The 22,070-nt window shown below is 42.6% G+C and overlaps 1 protein-coding gene and 1 long non-coding RNA gene across 25 annotated transcripts in view; both read left to right on the top strand.

Annotated features, from left to right (window-relative positions):
- The first annotated feature begins 3,597 nt into the window (after positions 1-3,597).
- Positions 3,598-7,916, top strand: LOC147364829 (uncharacterized). 3 transcript variants are annotated; one of them, XR_015135044.1, is made up of 3 exons: positions 3,598-4,269; positions 5,297-5,860; positions 6,638-7,916. It is a non-coding gene; the product is annotated as an uncharacterized LOC147364829 (long non-coding RNA). The 3 variants fall into 3 exon arrangements; XR_015135043.1 differs by having other exon boundaries at positions 5,297-5,885; XR_015135042.1 differs by lacking the exon at positions 5,297-5,860.
- Positions 7,917-10,646: 2,730 nt separating this feature from the next.
- Positions 10,647-22,070, top strand: part of FMN1 (formin 1) — a 497,211-nt gene continuing 485,787 nt past the window's right edge. For 6 of the 22 annotated variants that reach the window (XR_015135041.1, XM_086322043.1, XM_086322036.1 and 3 more), the window contains exons 1-2: positions 10,647-10,861; positions 11,383-11,463. Coding sequence is in view for 3 of the 22 variants with exons in the window: in XM_086322056.1 (XP_086178182.1) it covers positions 11,462-11,463 (2 nt within the window). In the remaining 19 variants the exon portion in view is untranslated. Of the gene's footprint in view, positions 10,862-11,022; positions 11,040-11,328; positions 11,464-22,070 lie in introns of those variants that run through there. The other 16 variants (XM_086322042.1, XM_086322046.1, XM_086322040.1 and 13 more) reach the window with 10 other exon arrangements.

The following is a 22,070-nucleotide window of genomic DNA, read 5'->3' as shown; positions in this document are numbered from 1 at the left end:
TCCCTTTCTTACAAGAAAGATGAATGGATCTTCAGATGGATCCTCCATATACCTGATGCTTCTCAGTCTAACTGTGACCTGCTATGTCAATGAAAACCATGAATGTCAGGTCAACCACTAAGTGCTTCCATTCAGAGAATGAAATAAGCAATTCCTTCCTCCATTATGCTTCAGCTTACAAGCCACTTCCTCCCTGAAGCCTTCCTTCCTTCCCTGTCAGAGTTCATGTCCAGCTCTATGCTTTTGTAGCACGTTGTTTGCCCTTCTCTTATCTCCTTGTCCCTCATAAAGGGCTTCAGACATATTTGTTCCCTCCTTTGGGTTCAAAGCAACTTGAGGGAGAGGATTGGCAGTGGTTTATCTCTTTATCCCCATGTGTTAGTCACTCAGTCATTTCCAACTCTTTGTGACCCCATGAACTGTAGCCTGCCAGACTTCTCTGTCCATGGAATTTTCCAGGCAAGAATACTGGAGTGGGTAGCCATTCCTTCTCCAGGAGATCTTCCTGACCCAGGGATCAAACCCAAGCCTCCTGCATTGCAGGCAGGCTCTCTACTGCCTGAGCCACCAGGGAAATCCTTTATCACCATAATGCCTTGCATAAAATAAGTGATTTGCTATGTTTAATTGCATCTCTCTCTTTCCCTGAGGTAGGTGACTTCAGTGTCAAAGAAAAATCAGAAGTATTTGAAAAAGAAGCAGAGAAGCCAGGTGCAGAGGAAAGGACACGGACATTTTGGTTGCTCCCTTTGGAGGGATGCCACTCCAGACAGGGAACAAAGAGATAAGATGTGGCAGGTGGCATCATCTGTGGCTCGAGTCCCACATCCCACCTTCCCATTATGTGTCCAGGCAGAAGCAAGGAGTGTCTTGTACTGAAGAACTGATGTCAGCGAACAGGCATCTGTAGATCTCCTGTGTGGATGCCAAGGGGAAACCAGCTGGAGTGAACTTGGGGACTAGACACTGCAAGTGCATTCTGGAAAATGTCACGGGAACACAGACAGGAAGAGCCCCCCAGTGAGCATTCCCAGGGGAATGTATTTGCCCTTCAACAGAAGGACTGTGCTGTGACAGGATACAGCAGCATCACATCATTCTAGAAAGGGTTTACACTTTCAGTACACAATGTGGCCCAAACCACCCTAATCAGTCTGAATCTCAGTGTTCTCCCCCGTCCCAGACAGGGGGTGACACAATTATCCGAGAATGCCAACCATAGGACCATTGATTTTAATGTCGCTCTTTGTCCTGACTGAGCTGAATTTCTACATGCCACATTCTCCAGGATAGATTTTCTGTTTATTTCAACCCCGAGAAAAGCTGTCCATGGGAAACATTAAACCAATGATCGCATCCCTCTGAAATGTAGGACACAGGGAGCAAACCTAATCTCCAAGATGTTTCCACCTCATTTGCCCTCGGCTGTGTAATCAGCTTTTCATCTCAACACCGGATAAATGCATCATGCCTGCTGCCACATTCATCCTAATATAGATGCTATTCTGTCAATTGATAACTGCTCATCACCCCCAAATTTCCTGAAAATACTCCATGGTGCTAAGATGCCAATCTCTGTAGCACACCCAGGGATCTCAGACACAGAAAAACAAGGCTTTGTGCTGCAACTTTGTCTCTTGATGTGGATTCACAGTCTGAGCAAACATCAGTCAGCCATGGAAAAGCCAGAACTTAAATAACAGTGATATTATATTTATACTCCCATTCAGACCACTAGAATCATGGCTGTTTAGACTGAGGGGGCTCCATCCCTTCTGATGCATCATCCGTATTTATTTATTCTCCAACTCGTTCCAAAAAGGATTTGAAATGACAAATAATCCTTGGAATGTTGCCATGTATAGGTGAGCATGTGTGGAGGCTGGTAAAATATTAACAGGCTGGAAAGATTTTTTTTTTAACTTGCCTGCCAGAAGTATTAAAAATATCTCAAATGCCACCTGAAGTGCCATATGGAGAAATTACTCTCACTAAGCTACAACAATTATTGCATTTATGCTGTCAGCTTATAGGAAGAAAGTAGGAACTTGAGTCTCAAACTGAAACCATTAACTCTCTCATATTAATTCCCTGGAAAAGATAAGGTTTGACTCAACAGGAAAAGTCATAATAACTGTAGTTTTGTTTTGTTTTGTTTTAATGAAGGGGAGTGGAGTGGAGTGATGTGTGATGGTTTCATGCCAAGAGATATATCCTCAGACACTAGAGTAGAGCTTGCACTCAGTCAAACCCCGCTGCCTCATTGTTAGCTGGCAAGACACGCTTCGCACACAGTTTTATCCAAGAGTCATCTGCTGAGTCATGGGAGCAAGCCTCTGCTTTGTGGCCAATAACTCAGAGGCGATGGGCAGGGAAGACTGTCTCCAGCTAGGGAAGAATTTCAGACAATGCAGCATAATCCTGTTCCATGGCTCAGGCTAGCCTAGAACAGTAGTAGTCAGAGGAATCAGTGCCAAAGGCAGCAGGCTCTGCAGAGAACAGCTGCAGCCTCAAAGGAAAGGAAAAGCTTTTTAAAAATGATTGTCTTTTTATTATAAAAGTATCCCATGATTGTTGAAATTTGAAAAATTCAAGAAAGCACAAAGGAGAATATTAAAGTGGATTTTAATCTCATTTATTTACTCCACAAGTATTTCTTGAGCCCCTCCTAAATACCAGGTCCTTTTCTAAGCACCAAGAATGGAAAGGTGAACGCAAACCTGCTCTCTTTGAGCTTACAGTTGACCAGGGGAGACATGAACAATATAACCACGAAAAGGAGAGGATCAAGACTTACTAGGCTAAGTAGCACAAGGAAAGGAATCTAGTCCCTAAAAGTAGAGTATAAGGGAGTCTGCCCAGTCTTAGAGGGTCTAGGGAGAGGAGTGGTGGTCTGAGAAGGCTTCCTGGGGAGGTGACTCTTATTAAACTGAGGTCTGTAGGATGAGCAAGAAATGATTGGTGAAAACATGGATGAAGAACCACCTAGGCAGAAAGAATAACATGCAGCAGGAAACATGAGGTGTGTTGTGGAGCTGAGAGAAGCCAGTGTGGATAGACTCAGAGCTGGAAGGAGAGAGGGGACATGAGCCTGGAGAGGCAGACAGGGTCAGACTCCACAGGGCATTGTTGGCTGGCATCTAAGTCCTTCAAGTATTTTTACGTATGTATATATACATGTGTGTATACATATATATACACATGTATGTGTGTAGACATTATATATATATACATACATACATACATATATACATATATATACACATGGACTTCCTAGGTGGCCAGTGGGTAAAGAATCTGCCTGCAATGCAGGAGACTCAAGAGACACAAATTCGATCCCTGGGTCCGGAAGTTCCCTTGAAGGAGGGTATGGCAACCCACTCCAGTATTCTTGCCTGGAGAATCCCATGAACAGAGGAACTTAGCAGGCTACAGTCCAAAGGGTCACAAAGAGTTGGATCCAACTGAAGTGCCTGAGCATGCTCACACGCATACATATATACAACATTTGTTTATATAATGTGTGTACATATATGTATTTGTATAGTTTAATCATGACCACCAAACTGCCAAACTTCTTTCCAGAACATGTGTACCAGTTTATTCTCTTGCAGTGTATATGTGTAAGTTTCACTTCTTCTTCAACATTAATTATCTTTCTTTTTACCTTCAACATTTGGCAAGCAAACCATGTATCATTGAGGTTTTCCTTTAACAGTGAACAAATGTTTATTGCCTGTTGTATTTTTCATTTGCCACTCATAGAGCAAGACTTTCCTGTCCGTGAAATAAGTACGCTATTGTCAATGTCAGTCAAAGGCAGCAGGAATAGCCCCTCTGTTGAAGATATTGCTTGCAAAGCTTCAGCCTGGGTACCTAACGGGCCCTCATCACTCATCCTTGAGCTAAGGAATTGAAAGGTGAAAGCAATCCATCAAATTAGTGTTAACCATTAGTCTTAGCACAAATGAGGGCAGGAGATTAATTTCCTCCTGGCCAATCACATAGGACAGCCCTGAGAGTAAAAGGGAAGTCAGCTGCGACCTGTTGAGAGAAGGAAAGAGGCAGGTCTGGGCTTGATGGGGAAATGAGCGAATCTGAAGGAGGTAAAGGAATAGTGGGAACAAAGGGCCCCCTGAGGAGGCTGCACACTAAGGAGAAATGGATGGCTGGTAGGTGAGAGGAGCTGCAGAGAGAAGCGATTTGTACCCAAGTTCGACAGCTTCATGGTTCTGCCCAGGGAGCACTGCGTTCATGAAAGTGCATTAGGTACGAGACTGCCTCCCTTCTGTCCTTCAGTCCCTTCTGCACAAACTGAAGGTGTGTGAGGGCTGCAGGGGCTTACCCATGAATTGTATGTAGTATATGTGGCATCTTCTGGGACTGAAATCACACCACATGGCTGACAAAAGCCACACCTGTGGGAGAGGACTAGCGAGGTGTGGGGGTGGGGCAGGACGGCTTACCTAGAGTCACACACCTGGGTCACCAAAATCTTGACAGCCATGGTCAGGAAGGACTTAGTCCAGAGAACAACACTGGAATAGTTGTATAACCTGAGAACTTTATGAAACAAGGAGAGAAATTGAATTATACATTTATTTTACTGTGTAATCTATATGTCACAAACTACAAATACAATGAAAAGTACTTCCTATATACGTTTCCACTTTCAGCTGATGAAAGAGGCTGGGAAAGGGGAGGCTACTGTTCTCTCTTATGGATGCACTGGATTCCTCTTCTCTTGTCTAGTTCATGTTCTTGGGTCTCAGTTCCATTTTCTAATGGCAAATCCAAGTACAGCTTCATGGGCATGTGACCTGCATAGTCATACAGGGCCCCAGCGAGGAAGGCTCACACTTTGTATAGCGCTCTGCTGCCTCTCTCACTATTTCTGGTAATTTTTAGAAAAGGGACCTTGCATTTTCACTTTGCACAGAGTCCCATAAATGTTGTAGCTGATCCTAGTCATATCCTGTTCCCAAGGCTCTTGTTTCCAAAACTGACGCATTTTATTTATTCTTTAACTTTTTATTTTATATTGGAGTATGGTTGATTTGGGCCTCCCTGGTGGCTCAGATGGGAAAGAATCTGCCTGCAATGCAGGAGGCCGGTTTGGATCCCTGGGTAGGGAAGATCCCCTGGAGGAGGGCATGGCAACACACTCCAGTATTCTTGCCTGGAGAATTCCGTGGACAGAGAAGCCTGGTGGGCTACAGGCCGTAGAGGTCACAGATAGTCGGACAGGACTGACAAACACTTTGGCTTTCATAGTGGACTAACAATGTTGTGATAGTTTCAGGTGCACAGCAGTGACCAAAGCGAACACACTTCAGTGGATTCAGTTTAATTGTGTGGTTAGAGGACGTGTTTGCAATGAGAGACCAGGGTTTATGTCTTAGTTTTGGCTATGGTTTTTCCTGTGGTCATGTACGGATGTGAGAGCTGGATTGTGAAAAAGGCTGAGCGCCGAAGAATTGATGCTTTTGAACTGTGGTGTTGGAGAAGACTCTTGAGAGTCCCTTGGACTGCAAGGAGAGCCAACCAGTCCATTCTGAAGGAGATCAGCCCTGGAATTTCTTTGGAAGGAATGATGCTAAAGCTGAAACTCCAGTACTTTGGCCACCTCACACGAAGAGTTGACTCATTGGAAAAGACTCTGATGCTGGGAGGGATTGGGGGCAGGATGAGAAGGGGACGACAGAGGATGAGATTGCTGGATGGCATCACTGACTCAATGGACGTGAGTCTGAGTGAACTCCGGGAGCTGGTGATGGACAGAGAGGCCTGGCGTGCTGCAATTCATGGGGTCGCAAAGAGTCAGACACAACTGAGCGACTGATCTGATCTGATCTGAACGGTAATTTTGGAGATACAAGACCTTGGTAAACCTCAGTTTTCTTATCTGTGCTTTCCTCATAATATGACTTTTCTGTTGTTGTTTTTTTTTTTTTTTAATTAAAATGTGACAAAGCATTTAGTACTCTGCTCAGCACAATGCGTGAATATCAGGATTATACACAATTAACTTTAACTTTGTGTATCTATTTTGCTATTATAAGAAGACTTTGCTTCCTTCCAATATGGTTAGCAAAGTATTTGCCCCTAATTGCCAAAGCAACAGCTTATCTGATGGTGTGTATTTCCTCTCTCCATCCCCATCTGCCTCAGTGCTCTGCCCACCTTGTTACCTAAGCAAGTTGTTGCTGGGTTTTTTCCGCATTTGGCGTTTTGCATTCTTTTTGTGCCCGTGACAGGGTTGTTTTTATTCTCTGCTTTAGGCTGAAAGTCTAACTCCCAGATTTGAATCTAGGCAAAAAATGGATTTTGAGCCCCCAAGTTACTCCCCAGCATCATCCACCTCACCCCAATCCCTGTGTTACACCTGTGTTACATGACAATTCTTGTGTAACACCACCCAGCTTTGGTTCTACCCACAGTAATGTAGCTTTTTAGGAACCAAAATGCACATTCACAACCTTCCAGATCCCTTTCTTCTGGATTTGCCTCATCTCGGATAACATAATTCGTTCACTGACAGATATCATTCCTACTTATTTGGGATTTTTGGCTGGATTTCACAATGGACCTTCTTTCAGATAAGCTGTTCAGATTAATTTTTTCTCATTTAACACAGGAGCATCTAATGCCTGGACACTGGAGTCACATGAGATGTGAGGATGCTCCCAGCCAGGAAGAAGACAAAGCTAGTGATTGAGCTGGAACTTAGATTCCCTGTAGAAAAGGGAAAAGACAAATAAGAGCAAGGACCACCTAATGAGGATCTGATGTTTTCTTCTATCCACACTTCCTACAAAGGCCTGCCACCTCTAAACCAGCAGGTGGTTCAGCTTTCTACTACAGCAAAAACTATGCAGGTCAAGAAGCAACAGTTAGAACTGATCATGGAACAACAGACAGGTTCCAAATCAGGAAAGGAGTACTTCAAGGCTGTATATTGTCACCCTGCTTATTTAACTTATATACAGAGTACATCATGAGAAATGCTGAACTGGATAAAGCACAAACTGGAATTAAGATTGCCAGGAGAAATATCAATAACCTCAGATATGCAGATGACACCACCCTTATGGCAGAAAGTGAAGAAGAACTAAAGAGCCTCTTGATGAAAGTGAAAGAGGAGAGTGAAAAAGCTGGCTTAAAACTCAACATTCAGAAAACTAAGATCATGGCATCTGGTCCTATCACTTCATGGCAAATATATGGGGAAACAGTGGAAACAGTTAGAGACTTTATTTTTTTTACTCCAAAATCACTGCAGATGGTGACTATAACCATCAAATTAAAAGACACTTGCTCCTTGGAAGAAAAGTTATGACCAACCTAGATAGCATATTCAAAAGCAGAGACAAAAAAGCTATGGTTTTACCAGTAGTCATGTATGGATGTGAGAGTTGGACTATGAAGAAAGCTGAGTGCTGAAGAATTGATGCTTTTGAACTGTTGTGTTGGAAAAGAGTCTTGAGAGTCCCTTGGACAGCAAGAAGATCCAACCAGTCCATCCTAAAGGAAATCAGTCCTGAATATTCATTGGAAGGACTAATGATGAAGCTGAAACTCCAATACTTTGGCCACCTGATATGAAGAACTGACTCATTTGAAAAGACCCTGATGCTGGGAAAGATTGAAGGTGGAAGGAGAAGGGGATGAAAGAGGATGAGATGGTTGGATGGCATCACTGACTCAACGGACTTGAGTTTGAGTAGCCTCTGGGAGTTGGTGATGGACAGGGAGGTCTTGCGTGCTGCAGTCCATGGGGTCATAAAAAGTCGGACATGACTGAGTGACTGAACTGACAGCAAAAGAAAAATGTGTTTGTTACTGTGATACTGGTATGCCAGCTATTTTGCTAAATGTGGTCATTAACAAAAATACAATTCTTTGTGTGTTATCAACTCATTTTTTTTTTTAATTGAAGTATAGTTGATTTGGTGGCTCAGACAGTAAAGAATCTGCCTGCAATGCAGGAGACCCAGGTTCAATCCCTGGGTTGAGAAGATTACCTGGAGAAGGGAAAGACAATCCACTTCAATATTCTTCCCTGGAGAATTCCATGGACAGTGGAACCTGACAGGCTACAGTCCTTGGGATCACATGACTGAGCGATTAACACTTTCACTTTAATAGTTGATTTACAATGCTGTGTTCAGTTCAGTTCAGTTCAGTCGCTCAGTCGTGTCTGACTCTTTGCGACCCTGTGAATCGCAGCACGCCAGGCCTCCCTGTCCATCACCAACTCCCAGAGTTCACTCAGACTCACATCCATCGAGTCAGTGATGCCATCCAGCCATCTCATCCTCTGTCGTTCCCTTCTCCTCCTGCCCCCAATCCCTCCCAGCATCAGAGTCTTTTCCAATGAGTCAACTCTTCGCGTGAGGTGGCCAAAGTACTGGAGTTTCAGCTTTAGCATCATTCCTTCCAAAGAAATCCCAGGGTTGATCTCCTTCAGAATGGACTGGTTGGATCTCCTTGCAATCCAAGGGACTCTCAAGAGTCTTCTCCAACACCACAGTTCAAAGGCATCAGTTCTTTGGCGCTCAGCTTTTTCACAGTCCAACTCTCACATCCATACATGACCACTGGAAAAACCATAGCCTTGGCTAGACGGACCTTTGTTGGCAAAGTAATGTCTCTGCTTTCAATATGCTATCTAGGTTGGTCATAACTTTCCTTCCAAGGAGTAAGCGTCTTTTAATTTCATGGCTGCAGTCACCATCCTTACTTCCTACTTCAGTTAAAATCTAGTTAGGTTCAAGCCCTGGAAAAATTTACTCCCTCCCCATCAATATCACAGAGAAGGCAATGGCACCCCACTCCAGAACTCTTGCCTGGAAAATCCCATGGACGGAGGAGCCTGGTGGGCTACAGTCCGTGGGGTCGCGAAGAGTCGGACAGGACTGAGCGACTTCACTTTCACTTTCCACTTTCATGCATTGGAGAAGGAAATGGCAACCCACTTCAGTGCTCTTGCCTGGAGAATCCCAGGGATGGGAGAGCCTGGTGGGCTGCCGTCTCTGGTGTCGCACAGAGTCGGACACGACTGAAGCGACTTAGCAGCATCAATATCAAATCCATTTGTGTTCTATGAGCAAAGCTACTTTGCAATTGCTCCTAACACATTTCAGAGGTGATGCTTCACTCTTGGAAGTGCTTCTGAACGCAGTTTCAAAAAGTGTGAGAATTGGGTCCCTCTAAGATAGTTTTTCAGGTTTTTAAAAAAAGTTTTAAAGTAATGAGTGGTGTTAACGTTTTCTGTTCTTCTAAATGATAATCATGGGCTTTAAAAAGAAGTATTGACTCAATTCCTAATTCGTTATAAGATCCTGGGACGGTTACTTGATCTTGGCCTTGGTGTTCTTATCTAAAAGGTGGAATTTACACAAGATAGATGTACGGATTGAAGGAGATAACTAAAAAGTGCCTATCAGTATTTGACTAATATAAGTAAGAATACATCAGAACATCCATAAACTATTATCTAGAAAAAAAATTTGAGGAATAAAAATCACTTTAAAATATCTTTCCAATTTTTTTCACATTTATTTATGATTTGAACAGAATATTATCTGCACAGAATTTGTTCGGGATTGAATGCTCTTCTTAAGTCCCAGAAGGATGATACATTTTTGCATTTATCAGGAAGCAGATTAAAGGCAATGCCCCTTCTTGCCCACCCACTTGGAACAGATAGGCCATCCAAATCACAGACAGAATCACTGTATCATTCAGGCTTCAAATCCTCTTATGAAACGTTTTAGAGTAATTCATTCCAGTAATAATTACATTTATTTAGGGGAAAAATAATTTATCTTGGCATCAAGTACACTGATTCTCCAGCACACAATGCCAGCAAGCAGGTACCCCCCATTGTGAGGCCTCTTGACATCCGGACTCAGCATTTCTTTCCCGAATTGCCGAGTCCCCTTGTTCAGATTTTTGCCCAAACCTGGTTAGCTCTTCAGAGAAGGCAATGGCACCCCACTCCAGGTACTCTTGCCTGGAAAATCCATGGACGGAGGAGCCTGGTAGGCTGCAGTCCACGGGGTCGCTAAGAGTCGGGCACGACTGAGCGACTTCACTTTCACTTTTCATTTTCATGCATTGGAGAAGGAAATGGCAACCCACTCCAGTATTCTTGCTGGAGAATCCCAGGGACAGAAGAGCCTAGGGGGCTGCCATCTATGGGGTCGCACAGAGTCGGACACGACTGAAGCGGCTTAGCAGCAGCAGCAGCAGCAGCAGCACTACTAATGATCTGGGGTTGCTAGGGTTGCAAGGGCAGTGGCCATTGACCTGATCACTGGAGCAGCAGAGCCTTGTGGGGTCTCCGAGGCGTGGGAATCTCAGAAACCGTGGTTGCCATGGACCCGCTCCCTTCCCCGCATTGCTTCGAATCAGTCTAGGGCGTGCATCTGAGAGGCAACCCAGAGCAGGCAAGCTGGGGGCACGGGGCCAGGGATTGGCTGTTGCCCTTGCGGTCTACCTTAGATCTCGCCTTGAGACCATCACCTCCTACCCAGCAGCTTGGATATCCGTTGCCCAATAATCTTGCCGCTCTGCTCCTGATTGGGCGCCGTCGCCTTCCACCCCGCCTTCCTATCCGCCCTCCCAGGAGCCGCTAAGCGTTTCCATTGGTCATCAGCCCTGCCGATCAGTCTGTAGCTTACCTCCCCCAAACAGCCGGTCGGGCGAGCGCGTGCTAGGGAGGCGGGGCCTCACGTTTGGGGGTGGGGCTGGGGCGGGGCCTCGACGGAGGCCGGCGCAGCGGCAGCTTCAGGCTCTAGCTCTCGGACTCAAGCGCAGCATCCTCGCTGCGGCTACGGCTGCTGCACCTGGTCAGGTAAAGAGAGCCTTGTCCGTCCTGCTGGCGGTCTGCCTCGCCTCTTCTCCTTCCCGACCAAAGGTTGCCTGTTCCGTAGGGCTCTAGGAAAGAGGCGTCAAATCTGTTTTGCCTGGTTACCTTATCTTTCTTCCCTACTGCGTCCATTCTTCCAGCTCCGCAACTAAGAGGTTCCAAAGTGCGTTGTTGGGTCCTCCACCCGGGTCTTTCTAACGCTCCTCATTACAGAACTGTTAACTCCAAGCCCTCTCGACCTGCCAGCGCAGTCTCATTCTCACCTTGGCACAGGAAGGGTGGAAGGGCGGGTGGGGGAGGGAGCGATGCAGCGCTGTATTTTGAAGCTGGGTGTGTTTAGTTCTGAGGGGGAGTACTTAAATGGGGCTGGTTTGGGGATGGAAGTTGCTTCCTGGTTTTGACTGGGAGTGACTAGAAGGCTATCTGTTGCTGCTTTGTGCTTATATTTATAGGTGGCATTCACTATCAGTATTTTCTTCTTTCATTATCATCATCATCATCAACAGCACCACGACCACCGCCATCAACATTTCTCTTCCTCCATCAGAGCTCTTCAAGGTCTGCAAAAGCAGACTCTGTTCAGGCATGTAAGTGTTGACCCCCAAATAATAAGCAATGAGCTTGCCCCACCTGAGGCCAGAGCCAAGTACTCCTTTAACTCAAGGACAAGTAGCTGGGAACGGGGTTGAATGGGAGGAGTTTCTTTATCCCCACTTTGGGTTGTTGAAAACCCTTTGTTTTAATCATTCACACTACTGCTTGCTGGCTCCTGGAGAATTTGACATTGGCACTGGCATTCATACATTCTTGATGGGCTGAATCACTGTAGGCCAGTGATACAGGCCTGTGCAGTATGGGGGCTTCGGTCATGGAGAGGTGAATGCTCAGATCCCTTAGGAGGACCAGGTCAAGTAGCTTAGCATCTGACTTTCTTCTGCAGTGGCTCTGTATGGGTATGTGCCATCATGTGCTGTGTCTTCTTGGGCATTGAAACTCCTGGGGAGAGATTTATGTTATGGGCACACCTTTGGTTTTCAACAATCATTGCTCAGCTGTTCTTAGGGCTAACCCCAAGATCACTTGGCTCTCATGCTTCTTAACCATTAGGAGGAAAGACAGCAAAGCTAAGGGTTGCATATCAGATTAACTCATTATGGAAGACAGCGCCTTAAAAGTATCATGAAAGCCCTAGATCGTCTTGGTCAGCCATATATAATCATTAGTCTTGTTTTTCTCACCTGTGTTTATAGTGCAGTAGGACCCATGAATTAAGCTCCTTTAGATATCTGCAGGAACAAAGGAGCGGAGGGTCATCACTGGAGGAAAACAATGGATAAAAGTCGGAAGGCAGTACATCACAATGGTTAAACTTAGAGACCTGTCACATGGGTTCATGTCCTGATTCAACCACTTGCTAGTTGAGTGGGTTTTGGCAAGTCACTATCCTTTTGAATTTTAGCTTCTTGTCTATAAAATGAGGATAATATTACCTGCCTCATAGGGGCTGTTGTTAAAATGCTCAGTAGTTCCTGAAACATTTTGAGTGAAGAATGAATGTAACTTTTATCAATAATACTTACCAACAAGGATAATAAAGGCCAGTGTTCTGTCCCTAAAAAGTACATTTTTACCCCATTGTCTTTCTCCGTCCTTTTTTGGTCTCAGAGATGATCCCAGTGGGGGATGGCACTCTTCAGGCTCCTCATAAGACTCTTAGAGAAGTGGCATGTGTTCGGACAGATATTTCTCTCACCACCTGAGCAGATGCTTGGCAAGCTCTGTTAAGACACATTAGAGATGTAACTTTAGAGAAGGTTTTTGGACCTCTGGGCCTATCCTAGGTTGCTCATTCTCCCCAGGGTGTTCAGTGCACTGACTTGGTAAATTGTGCTTTTCACAGAATCACTAGTGAGTATATTGGCTTCTGCCCAGAAGAAGCAAAACTACTTCAAAAATGCCCCTGGGAATAGAAGAAATTCTAACTTGCCAGCATGGAAGAATTTGTATTTTACAGTACTTTTATTCTCTAATGTGTTTTTCTTTGTTCATGTAGGAAACATGAACATCTTTGTGGTTTAGTTTTCTTATGTAGAAGGAGAAGTTAACAGTTTTAACTGCTCTTGGGGATACTTTGAAATTTAGAGTATATTATCAATATTCATTAGGGTATTTTCTGTTGCATAGGATGGAAACCCAGCTAGAAAGAATTGTAAGCAAAAATGAACACTGTGGCTAATATAACTGAGCCATGACCAGACTCTAATGTTGTGGTGAGGAAGTTGGTCTACCCCCAGCTTCTGAGATTCGAATGCTTTTCTGGTTGCTAGTTTGCTTTCTGTTTCTTTATACCTTTGAATTCTTTTATTTCTGCCCTTATTTCTGTCTTGGCTTTATTCCTTCCTATCAGAGGCCTTGTCTTCTCAGTGCCTTCATAATGTCTACATTCACATCCATCTCGCTGTGTAACCTGAGGATAATCCCTTCTCCTTATTTCCATAGTGAATCCACACGGAAGAACTGTTATTCATCAGTCCTTGGTAACGGACTTAACTGTTTAGAATGAAGGTCTTGGCTAAGAGGATGGGGTCCTTTGGGTCCTACCTATGATTGGCTGGGGGTGTATCGGCTTCTTTACTCTCTAGACATTTGTAGAAATTTGTAGAGCTGTCCCCAAAATAGGAGGGTTGGACAGGATGGGAACAGACTAGAGCTTGATGTGATGAAGGTAAACATCCTTGATAGAGGATTCAGAAACACTCCTCTCCTGCCTCCCGTGTGCCGATTCAAAATCATTTTATGTTAAAGCTTTGGACTCATGCCTGTCATCCCAGGCAGTGGCATTTTAGATGATCTTGCCCTTAATGGTTTTCTTATTAAAACCTGATGTGTATAATTGTGAAAATTTATCAGAGATATTTAATACTATACAGTGATTCTACTGTTGATAGATCATGTTTGGGGATTACTCATAATTTCTTGCTGGGACTTTGTTTAACAGGAGCATTATTTTTAGACGCACTGTGTTAAAAATCACCTTTGTTCTCAGCAGGTCCCAGCCTGTGGGTTGTTGAAGTTATAGCCATTAATCTGATTTGCTTGATCTTGTAAAGATGCTAAACCATGGGAATTGTATCCTTACGGAGCAAATATGAGCTTGCACCAACAGGCTGGCCATGGCAGGGAATTGAAACACCCCTGTGTTTAGTGTCTGTGTAGAAGTGCTAACGAAGCAGTCGTCTGTATGCCCTGTAATATAACTACTAGAGTGGAAAGATGGAAAGGAGGCTGAGAACTTCCTTACCTTGTCAACATATGAAAGCAAGCCTCTGGGAAATGGACTATTCCCTCCCACTTAGGTGTCTCAAGTTCTCTGGCTAGCTGTATAATGAGTCCCTGAACAAACTTTATTTCTATATTTTTTTAGATTTTGAACACCTAATACCATAGTTTTGTATGAGGCTAGGGTAGGCCAGAGAGTTGGTCTTCCTTTAGGCCACTTCAACTCTGCTTTCCTGAAATGTCCTCTGTAATTCACCTCTGCAGAAAGCAGGCTATTGGCGAGGTTTTTTGTTTTTGTTTTTTTAAACCAATTCATCTGTATCCTTACCTTAATTGAAACTGACCTGTATTGTGTTCCGTCTTATTAGGGTTGTATCTGTTTCTCCTTTCTAAACTGTCAGATCATTGTTGAGGACCAACATCTTTCCAATTAAATGCATTTTACCTTGGTCTTCTGAGTCACAGATTATTGGGGGTAATGTTTTGGAGGGAGATAGATTTTTTTTTTTTTTTTTTTGACAAGAGAAAAACAAACAGAGGTTTATTAGGATGTGTGTGGAGCTTACATGTGGGAAGACTCAGACATGAGTTACCCCAAGGGGCAGTTAGAACCTGGGCTTATGATCATTTTAAGTGAAAGGAAAAGGAATTTGGGGCTTCTGGGTGAGTGAGGCAAGTTATGAGAAAGTAACCTGGAAAAGTTACGGTAAACAAGGGTTGTTTAATTAGGTTATGCAGATTTCAGTCTATTATTTCTCCACTGATAATAGTTGAGTTCTCTGGAGAAGGAAATGGCAACCCATTCCAGTATTCTTGCCTGGGAAGTTCCATGGACAGTGGAGTCTGGCAGGTTACAGTCCATAGGGTTGCAGAGAGTCAGGCACGACTAAATAACAACTGCAGACAGTAATGGCCTTAGGGATGATTTAACTGAAGCATTGTTTTAAAAATAAACTTTTTATTTGGAAACAATTTGAGATTTACAGAAAAATTATAAAGGTAATACAGAGAGTTCCCATAGGCCCCACTCAGTTTCCCATATTAGTAACATCTTAGATTACTTACATCACTATGGTACATTTGTTACAACTAATCAAATGAATATTGAAAAAAAATTTTTTTGAGTCCTCTCTAGTGTGTGAGAGAAGGAAACACCTTTTTCAAATAGAAATTTCTTTTATAAATGTAAATTTCCTTATAAAAGGAAAACATGTGTATTGGTTTCAGAGTTTTCCTGCATCTGCTGGTGCTCAGTGGTATTTATTTATTTATTTTTATTCAGTGGTATTTAACTCAAAATAATCCATATGCCAAAGAGGTATATTTTGCAGTAGCATATTCTGGTACCCCTCATTCTGCCCTTTAACACTTCCTTTCTTTTTTCTGAAGAGGTTTTATATATAAAAATTGAGCTGGTAGCTGTAGGAGATTTTGCTTAGGGTTTGTGAGATTAGAGATGCACAAAGGGAGAGAGAAAACAAAAATAACAACACAGATTGGAACAATCTATGAGAAAGAAGAAAAGGACAGATTTAAAGCATTTCCCTGGTTCACTGAGTCATTCTCTCAGTCCTGAAACAGGTCAGTTCAGTTAACAGTTGTGTCTTATTTCAGGAGGTGGTAGAGTAGGTGGGAGTAAGGTGACCCCCTGAATTAGGCCTCTATACGGTGTGATAAATGCTCCACTTAATAAGGGGCATTTCATTGGAAACGAGAAAACAAAGATTAATGGTTAGAACAAACTCTAACCCAATTTTTGAGTCCAGAGGGCAGTTGGGTCAAAAAGATTTCCAGATACTGGACTTGAAGCATCCTTGATGGTAGAGCAAGGACAGGCAGTGGCAACTTGATGAATTTCCTGGTTTGCAGTTTCTGCGTCCCTGGTGATGGCATGGTGTGTTCCAGGGAATTTTCTGAGCACCCTATCCAGCAATCAGAATGAAGATTGGTAGGTAGGACTTTTTAATATTTATGTGGGTCATCAGAATGTAGGTATTAAAGGATGAGCAGCAAATGCAGTCAGAAGGCTGACCAAGGGGCAGGTGGTAGATAAGGCTGTAAGTGCAGGGCAGGAGACACATTATGGTGCTTGCTGTTGTTGTGGTTTTGTTGCCAAGTTGTATCCAACTCTGCCATCCCATGGATTGTAGCACACCAGGCTTCCCTTGGATTTTACTCAAACTCATGTTCATTGAGTCAGTGATGCCATCCACCCATCTCATCCTCTGTCACCTTCTTCTCCTCCTGCCCTCAACCTTTCCCAGCATCAGAGTCTTTTCCAATGAGTTGGCTCTTCGCATCAGGTGGCCAAAGGATTGGAGCTTCAGCTTCAGCATCAGTCATTCCAATGAATATTCAGAGTTGATTTCCTTTAGGATTGACTGGTTTGATCTCCTTGCAGTCCAGGAGACTCTCAAGAGTCTTCTCAGGCACCACAATTCTGTCAAGGTATTAGTACTGCCATCCCAGTAGGAGCTCTCTAGCACATATTTGTGAAAGAAGCACAAAGAACTCAAGATGTCCTGCAGACTAGTATTTAAAAATCCAACCAACAGAGAAGGACATGGCTGCTCTTCTTTAGCTATGGTTGCCTTGTTTTTGTTGATTTTTTTCCTCTTTCTCTGTCTCTCTTTTCTTTTTTTTTGGTTGTTCTGTTTTTGCCCATATGAGTGTCTGTTCACACTCATCCAGGCTAAGATGGTTTCTTCAGTGATTTCCTCTGTGAAACATGGTAGGAAAAACATGTATGTTTCAGAGAGAGGAGACTGTGTCTACTTCTCAGGAGAAGCTCACCCCCATGGTCCACTGATCATGGTAGTTTTGGTAAACCACAGTTTCCCAAACGTGGACATTTGCACAAATGATCCAGTGAGATTCTCTGAAAGAGCAGCATCACCTGTGGCCAAGAGAAAACCCTTCAGAGCAGCACATAGAGGATCACAGAGCTGCCTCCTGCTCCCCGAGAGCTCTTTGCAGTGTTCTGGATTCTCTTGAGTCTTACGTTCTGGTTTTCTGCTCTTCAGTGCTGTAAAGATTGCTGAGCTAGAGTGGGCAACATATTGTGGAATGACAAGTGCTCTCTTAGTGTTGCATAATCTTGTTCTTATAGGGCAAATGTAGTTATGTTGAATGTGTTCAGTCCCTGGGAGACACAAATAAAATCTTTGTCAACCTTTTTCAGAGGGTACATTGTCGCACTGATCTACTGACTGATTGAAAGCTCATCCCTATGATCTTAGATTTGTGAGTACTCATAAAGCCAATATCTCACCATTATACCATGGAGGTCATATAGCTTGCTGATGCTCTGTTCTGGGAAAAATATCATCAAAGTCTTTTCCAAGAGCAGGCAGTGAGTATGAGTGTGTGTTCCTCTGTGCCCATCCTGTGCTTAATACAGGGCATTTAAATTCCTTTCCTTGGTTACCTCTGGGCAGTAGGTAAGTGTGCTATACTTCTGTGTATACAGGAGCAAATCAGGGTTAGGAGAGGTTACCATACTTTTGAAGGATATGGCTATTAATGGAACAGGGTAGTATTTACCCTACTTGCTGGACTTGCATTCTACCTTCTGTCTGTGTCTTCTAAGCCACAGAGAACATTCCTAGCTTTAATTTTTTTTAACTTTCAAAGCAGAACAAACCATAAATATAGTGTAGTTTCTGGGTATGGATTCAGTAAAAAGCAGTTGCTGTTTTTAGGCATTAAAATTATTTTTTCCTTCTCTTTTTAGATAAAGCAGCCACTTTAGAAAATTTTCTAAGCCTAGTTCATATTCAAAAAGCTTTGCAAATAATTTTGTTAAAAGCCCACAAGTCTGCAGAAAACAGAATTCATCTGCAGAACTGGCATCCATCCTGTCCCCATTTGCCAACGTCCTTGTCTCCCTTTATCTCTGTTTCTGCTGTAGCATCTTCTACCTTCCACTACAGGAGATCAGCTGGGCTTCTGAAACCACTCTTTCCTACCTACCACCCCTCAAATAAATATGAAGGGAGCACATCTCATATAATAGGGGATATCATCCTTGTGTTAAGGTCACTTTCTAATCTGTCTTAAGCTGGTTCTGATTTCTTTAAAGCTCTGAAAACAAAGGTTAACTTTACTTTTCATGATGATTTGAAGACCCAAAACTCCATGATACCTTAGTGTCATAAAGTTGACAGATTGAAAAAAAAACAACAACATGTCCTGTCTCCTTTACAAATCTTGTACCCAGGTTGTTCTCTAGGCAAGTGACAAGATATTTTTCTAGTTGTACAATGGAGAAAACTGAGATAGGGAGATAAAAAGTGACTTGGTCAAGGTCACTCATGGTCAGCCGCACAGCCAAGAATAGATCCAGGTCAGCAGACTCCCTGGGCTTTCTTCATTACATCACTCAACCTCTCTTCAGGAAGAGACAGCCCTGCCAACCACAAAAATGAGAAGACAGTCAACTCTCAGCCTCTGTTTTGGGGGCTTGGTCTTTTTAAAAATGTTATATTGAATTAAATCATACAGCAATCGCTGCTAAATTGCAGCACTGACAGCAGGATTTACTATCTTAACTAAGGCAGAATTAGTTAAGAAAAGCAGAATTCTGTATCTATAATCAATAATACTGTACTGTGCACTTAAGAAGGTAGATTGCTCATTGTGTTCTTATCAAAATAAATTAAAAATTATAAAAAAGATAAACGAAATTCTGACATCACAGTCAAAAACTGGGCAAATGACAAAACGAAAAGGGGAGATAGCTGAAGACTCCCAAGTGGTTGCTAGGAGCTTGTGCTCAATTCGCATCTGAGAAGGAAGAAATTCACAGAAGAGGAGAGAAGGGGTATGTTGTCTAAGATGACACATATAGAAGTATGGCATGGACCCAGGAGAATAGCATCAGGAAAACCAAGGTCATGAACAAGAAGATTTGAAAAAAAGTTGCTAAGGCAGTTTTTATAAGAGAAGGTTTTTAACAGTGCAATCAGTGCATGATGTATAGATGCTGCTGCTTGAATGAGGTCAGAGTTCACAGAGAGAGAAGAAGCAGAGCTACTCAATTCTCATTTTGCTCCTGTCTTTTCCTTTCAAGTGAGCAGATGAGAGTCTCCATCTACAGGGACAAGTATATAAAAATATCTCATCTCTTTATTATATTTTTTTCAAACCATGTTCATGTCTGTTTCAAGCCTCTTCCTTCTGGGAGGAAGGAAGTCTTATGAAAAACTTATTCTCAGTCCTCCTTAGGGTCATGGACACATAATCCCAGAGCTATGGCAAGGCTCCAGGAAGCTGACACAGTGGAGCAGCGTGGGGAGAAGGGACCCTCTGGTCACTGAGGCATCTGATCACACAGTTTACACTGCAGCACTCTGTGTTGTTGCTCCTGTGGCTCTCTCAGGGGCTGATGCTCAGGTCATCTTTAGTCCACAGAATTATTTTGGTGACATTTCCTATGATTCTTTCTGCCTAGGTCTACCACACACAGGTCAGGGGCATGTGGCCTCCTTAGGGACCCTGACAGGAAGCAGGGCCTGGCCCCTCTTCCTCCAGAATCCATCAAGCTACCTCTCTCCTTTCCCAACAGCCCTGGGAACTAATATTCCATGTTTCTTCAAGATTCTCCGTGTCCATTAATCTTATTCCTTCTTACCTCCTTCAAGCAATTCCTAGTGTTCTTCTAAGTGTTTGGGATTTTGGGAAACAAAACCCCAGAAATATTCTCAGGCTATTCTCTTTTTTCTCAATGCCACATGCCTCTTCTGATGCAGTGAATCCCACTTCTGACACCTGCCTTATTGGGGGTCAAACAAAAGGGAAAAATACAAGGAGAAAAGAAACATCGATTAGTATCTCTGAACATTCCTTTAGCAGCACAGTAGTTTGGTATACCTGTCTTGTTCTCATTCATTTTCCTTTCTTTGAAAATAACCCCAGTGTATATATAAGCATGGGCTTCATATACATAAGACCCTGCCCCTGTACAGGGCTACTTAAATCAGGGATAGCATTCTGATCCAAGCTGGGCCAGTTGCAGCCTCTTCCCCAAAAATTTGAGTTTAGGGTTGAAGGGTGTTAGTGACTAAGAGTGAGAGAGTCAAGTCACAGAGAGTGCTCCAAGGACAGCCCCTGAACACTGTCCCAGTGGCCTTTGGAAGTCTCTGCTTCCTATTCTTCTTGCTCTTGGGTTTCCTGCTCTTTTTCTGATTTCATGAAATTGTCCATGAATTTCATGAACTTGGATATGCTTCTCTTTTTGTTAACATAGCCAAAATTAGTTTCAGTTGCTTGCATCCAAGAGTAATTTAAGAATTGTCCTTAGAATAACAAAGGCAGAAAAACATGGTGACAAGGAAACTGAAACTCAGAATAGGCAAAGAGTAAGATAGAAGTTAGATATTTAGTGTGTGTCCATCTAATGACTTAAAGTGACCATTGCAAGAATTGTATTTGGAATCCTGGAACAAGTTTTGGCCTTTTTTGAGGAGTCGTTTTTAACAGTGCTCATGGCTTTGTGGTGGAAACTTTGACACACTGAGGGACAGTCAGATGGTATACTGGGGTTTCAAGGATGAAAGCATTTGCATTTGAGGACTTGAAGAGACTCAGGTGTTTTAGTCAGGATGAGATGTCTTAGGAAACAGGACTGTCTTTCAGGTGTTTAAAGGACAAATGGATGGAACAGAAGTTGAATTTACTCATTTCAGCTCCAGAAGTAAGAACAAGCCCCCATGAAGAGATATTAATGGAGATGGATTTTAACTTGAAATAAGGGAATTTTTTTGTTGTTGTTTTTAACATTTAGAGCTATCTGACATTCTATGATTTCCTTGGAGGGTAGAGAACAATATGCCGTAGAAGAGTTCAAGTTGAACTTTGATGTCCATTCACAAAGGTTCAATGAAAGAGAGAATCCAGAATTGGGATGAAACAGATAACTTCTAAATTTACTTTAAATTCTAGATTTCATCATTTTCCATATAAATATTACTAACTCCTCAACTAGAAAAATGCCAACACACATTTTGACAGAATGTAATAGGATTTAAAGCACTTTGCAAATACAGTTTTTATGAAAAATTTCTTCCTTTATTAAAAAAACAAAACAAAACAAAAAACCCTGTTGGCTACAAACTGTCTTTGAAGGAAGACATTTTCAAAAAATAAGGCAACAAAAATGTATTTTCTCTAAATGGAATTGACAGTGATTAATGGTTTCACTGCCAGGTGGTTCACTGAATTGAAAAAACTCTCTGTGATGTTAACATAATCATACAAAACCCAGGGAATACTGAATTCCACTGTCTCTAAATTTCTAAACTGTAAGAAACTGAGTAGATTCTTTGAATTATTTTAAGGAATAAATCAGAATCCGAACTCTTCTCCCAAACCTTTATAAGTGAAAAGAATGTCACCAGAGCACATTCTATTAAACCTAAACAGATATTTTATCCACCACTCCCCAGAACACTCACAGAAACTAGTCCCTTTCACAACTCTGAGACCCTTTGTGTATTTTAGATTATTGTTCTTAACTAGAGGGTAAGAACTAGGTTATTCTAGTTTATCATGTACATAGCAAGCAGATGTTGATACTCAGTAATCATGTCTTAAACAAGAAGGGACAAGGAAAGCCACTTAGTTTGAAATCCTGGTCTTACAGACTCCACCAGACAGAATCTGACATCATGAAGCTTTGCATAATCTCTTTCATAATCTCGTGTTCTCCGTGTAAAAACCTTTGAAAACGTAAACACACACATAACCATTCATTAGCTCTCTACTCTGTTTATTTAAGTGGATTACATTTATAAAGAGCATTCAAAAGAATCCAGCCTCTTCTGCTTTGCAAATTGGATTCTCAAGTCATCTTAAAGATAACCATTTCCAACATAAGTAAAAAACATGCTTTCTACCTATTTTAAAGTCTAACTTG

The sequence above is a fragment of the Bos grunniens genome, chromosome 10 (genome assembly GCF_055505025.1).
Source record: "Bos grunniens cultivar Pamir isolate PY7600 chromosome 10, Bosgru_T2T1.0, whole genome shotgun sequence".
Classification (NCBI taxonomy): Eukaryota; Metazoa; Chordata; class Mammalia; order Artiodactyla; family Bovidae; genus Bos; species Bos grunniens.
This window is presented reverse-complemented; position numbering and strand designations above follow the sequence as displayed.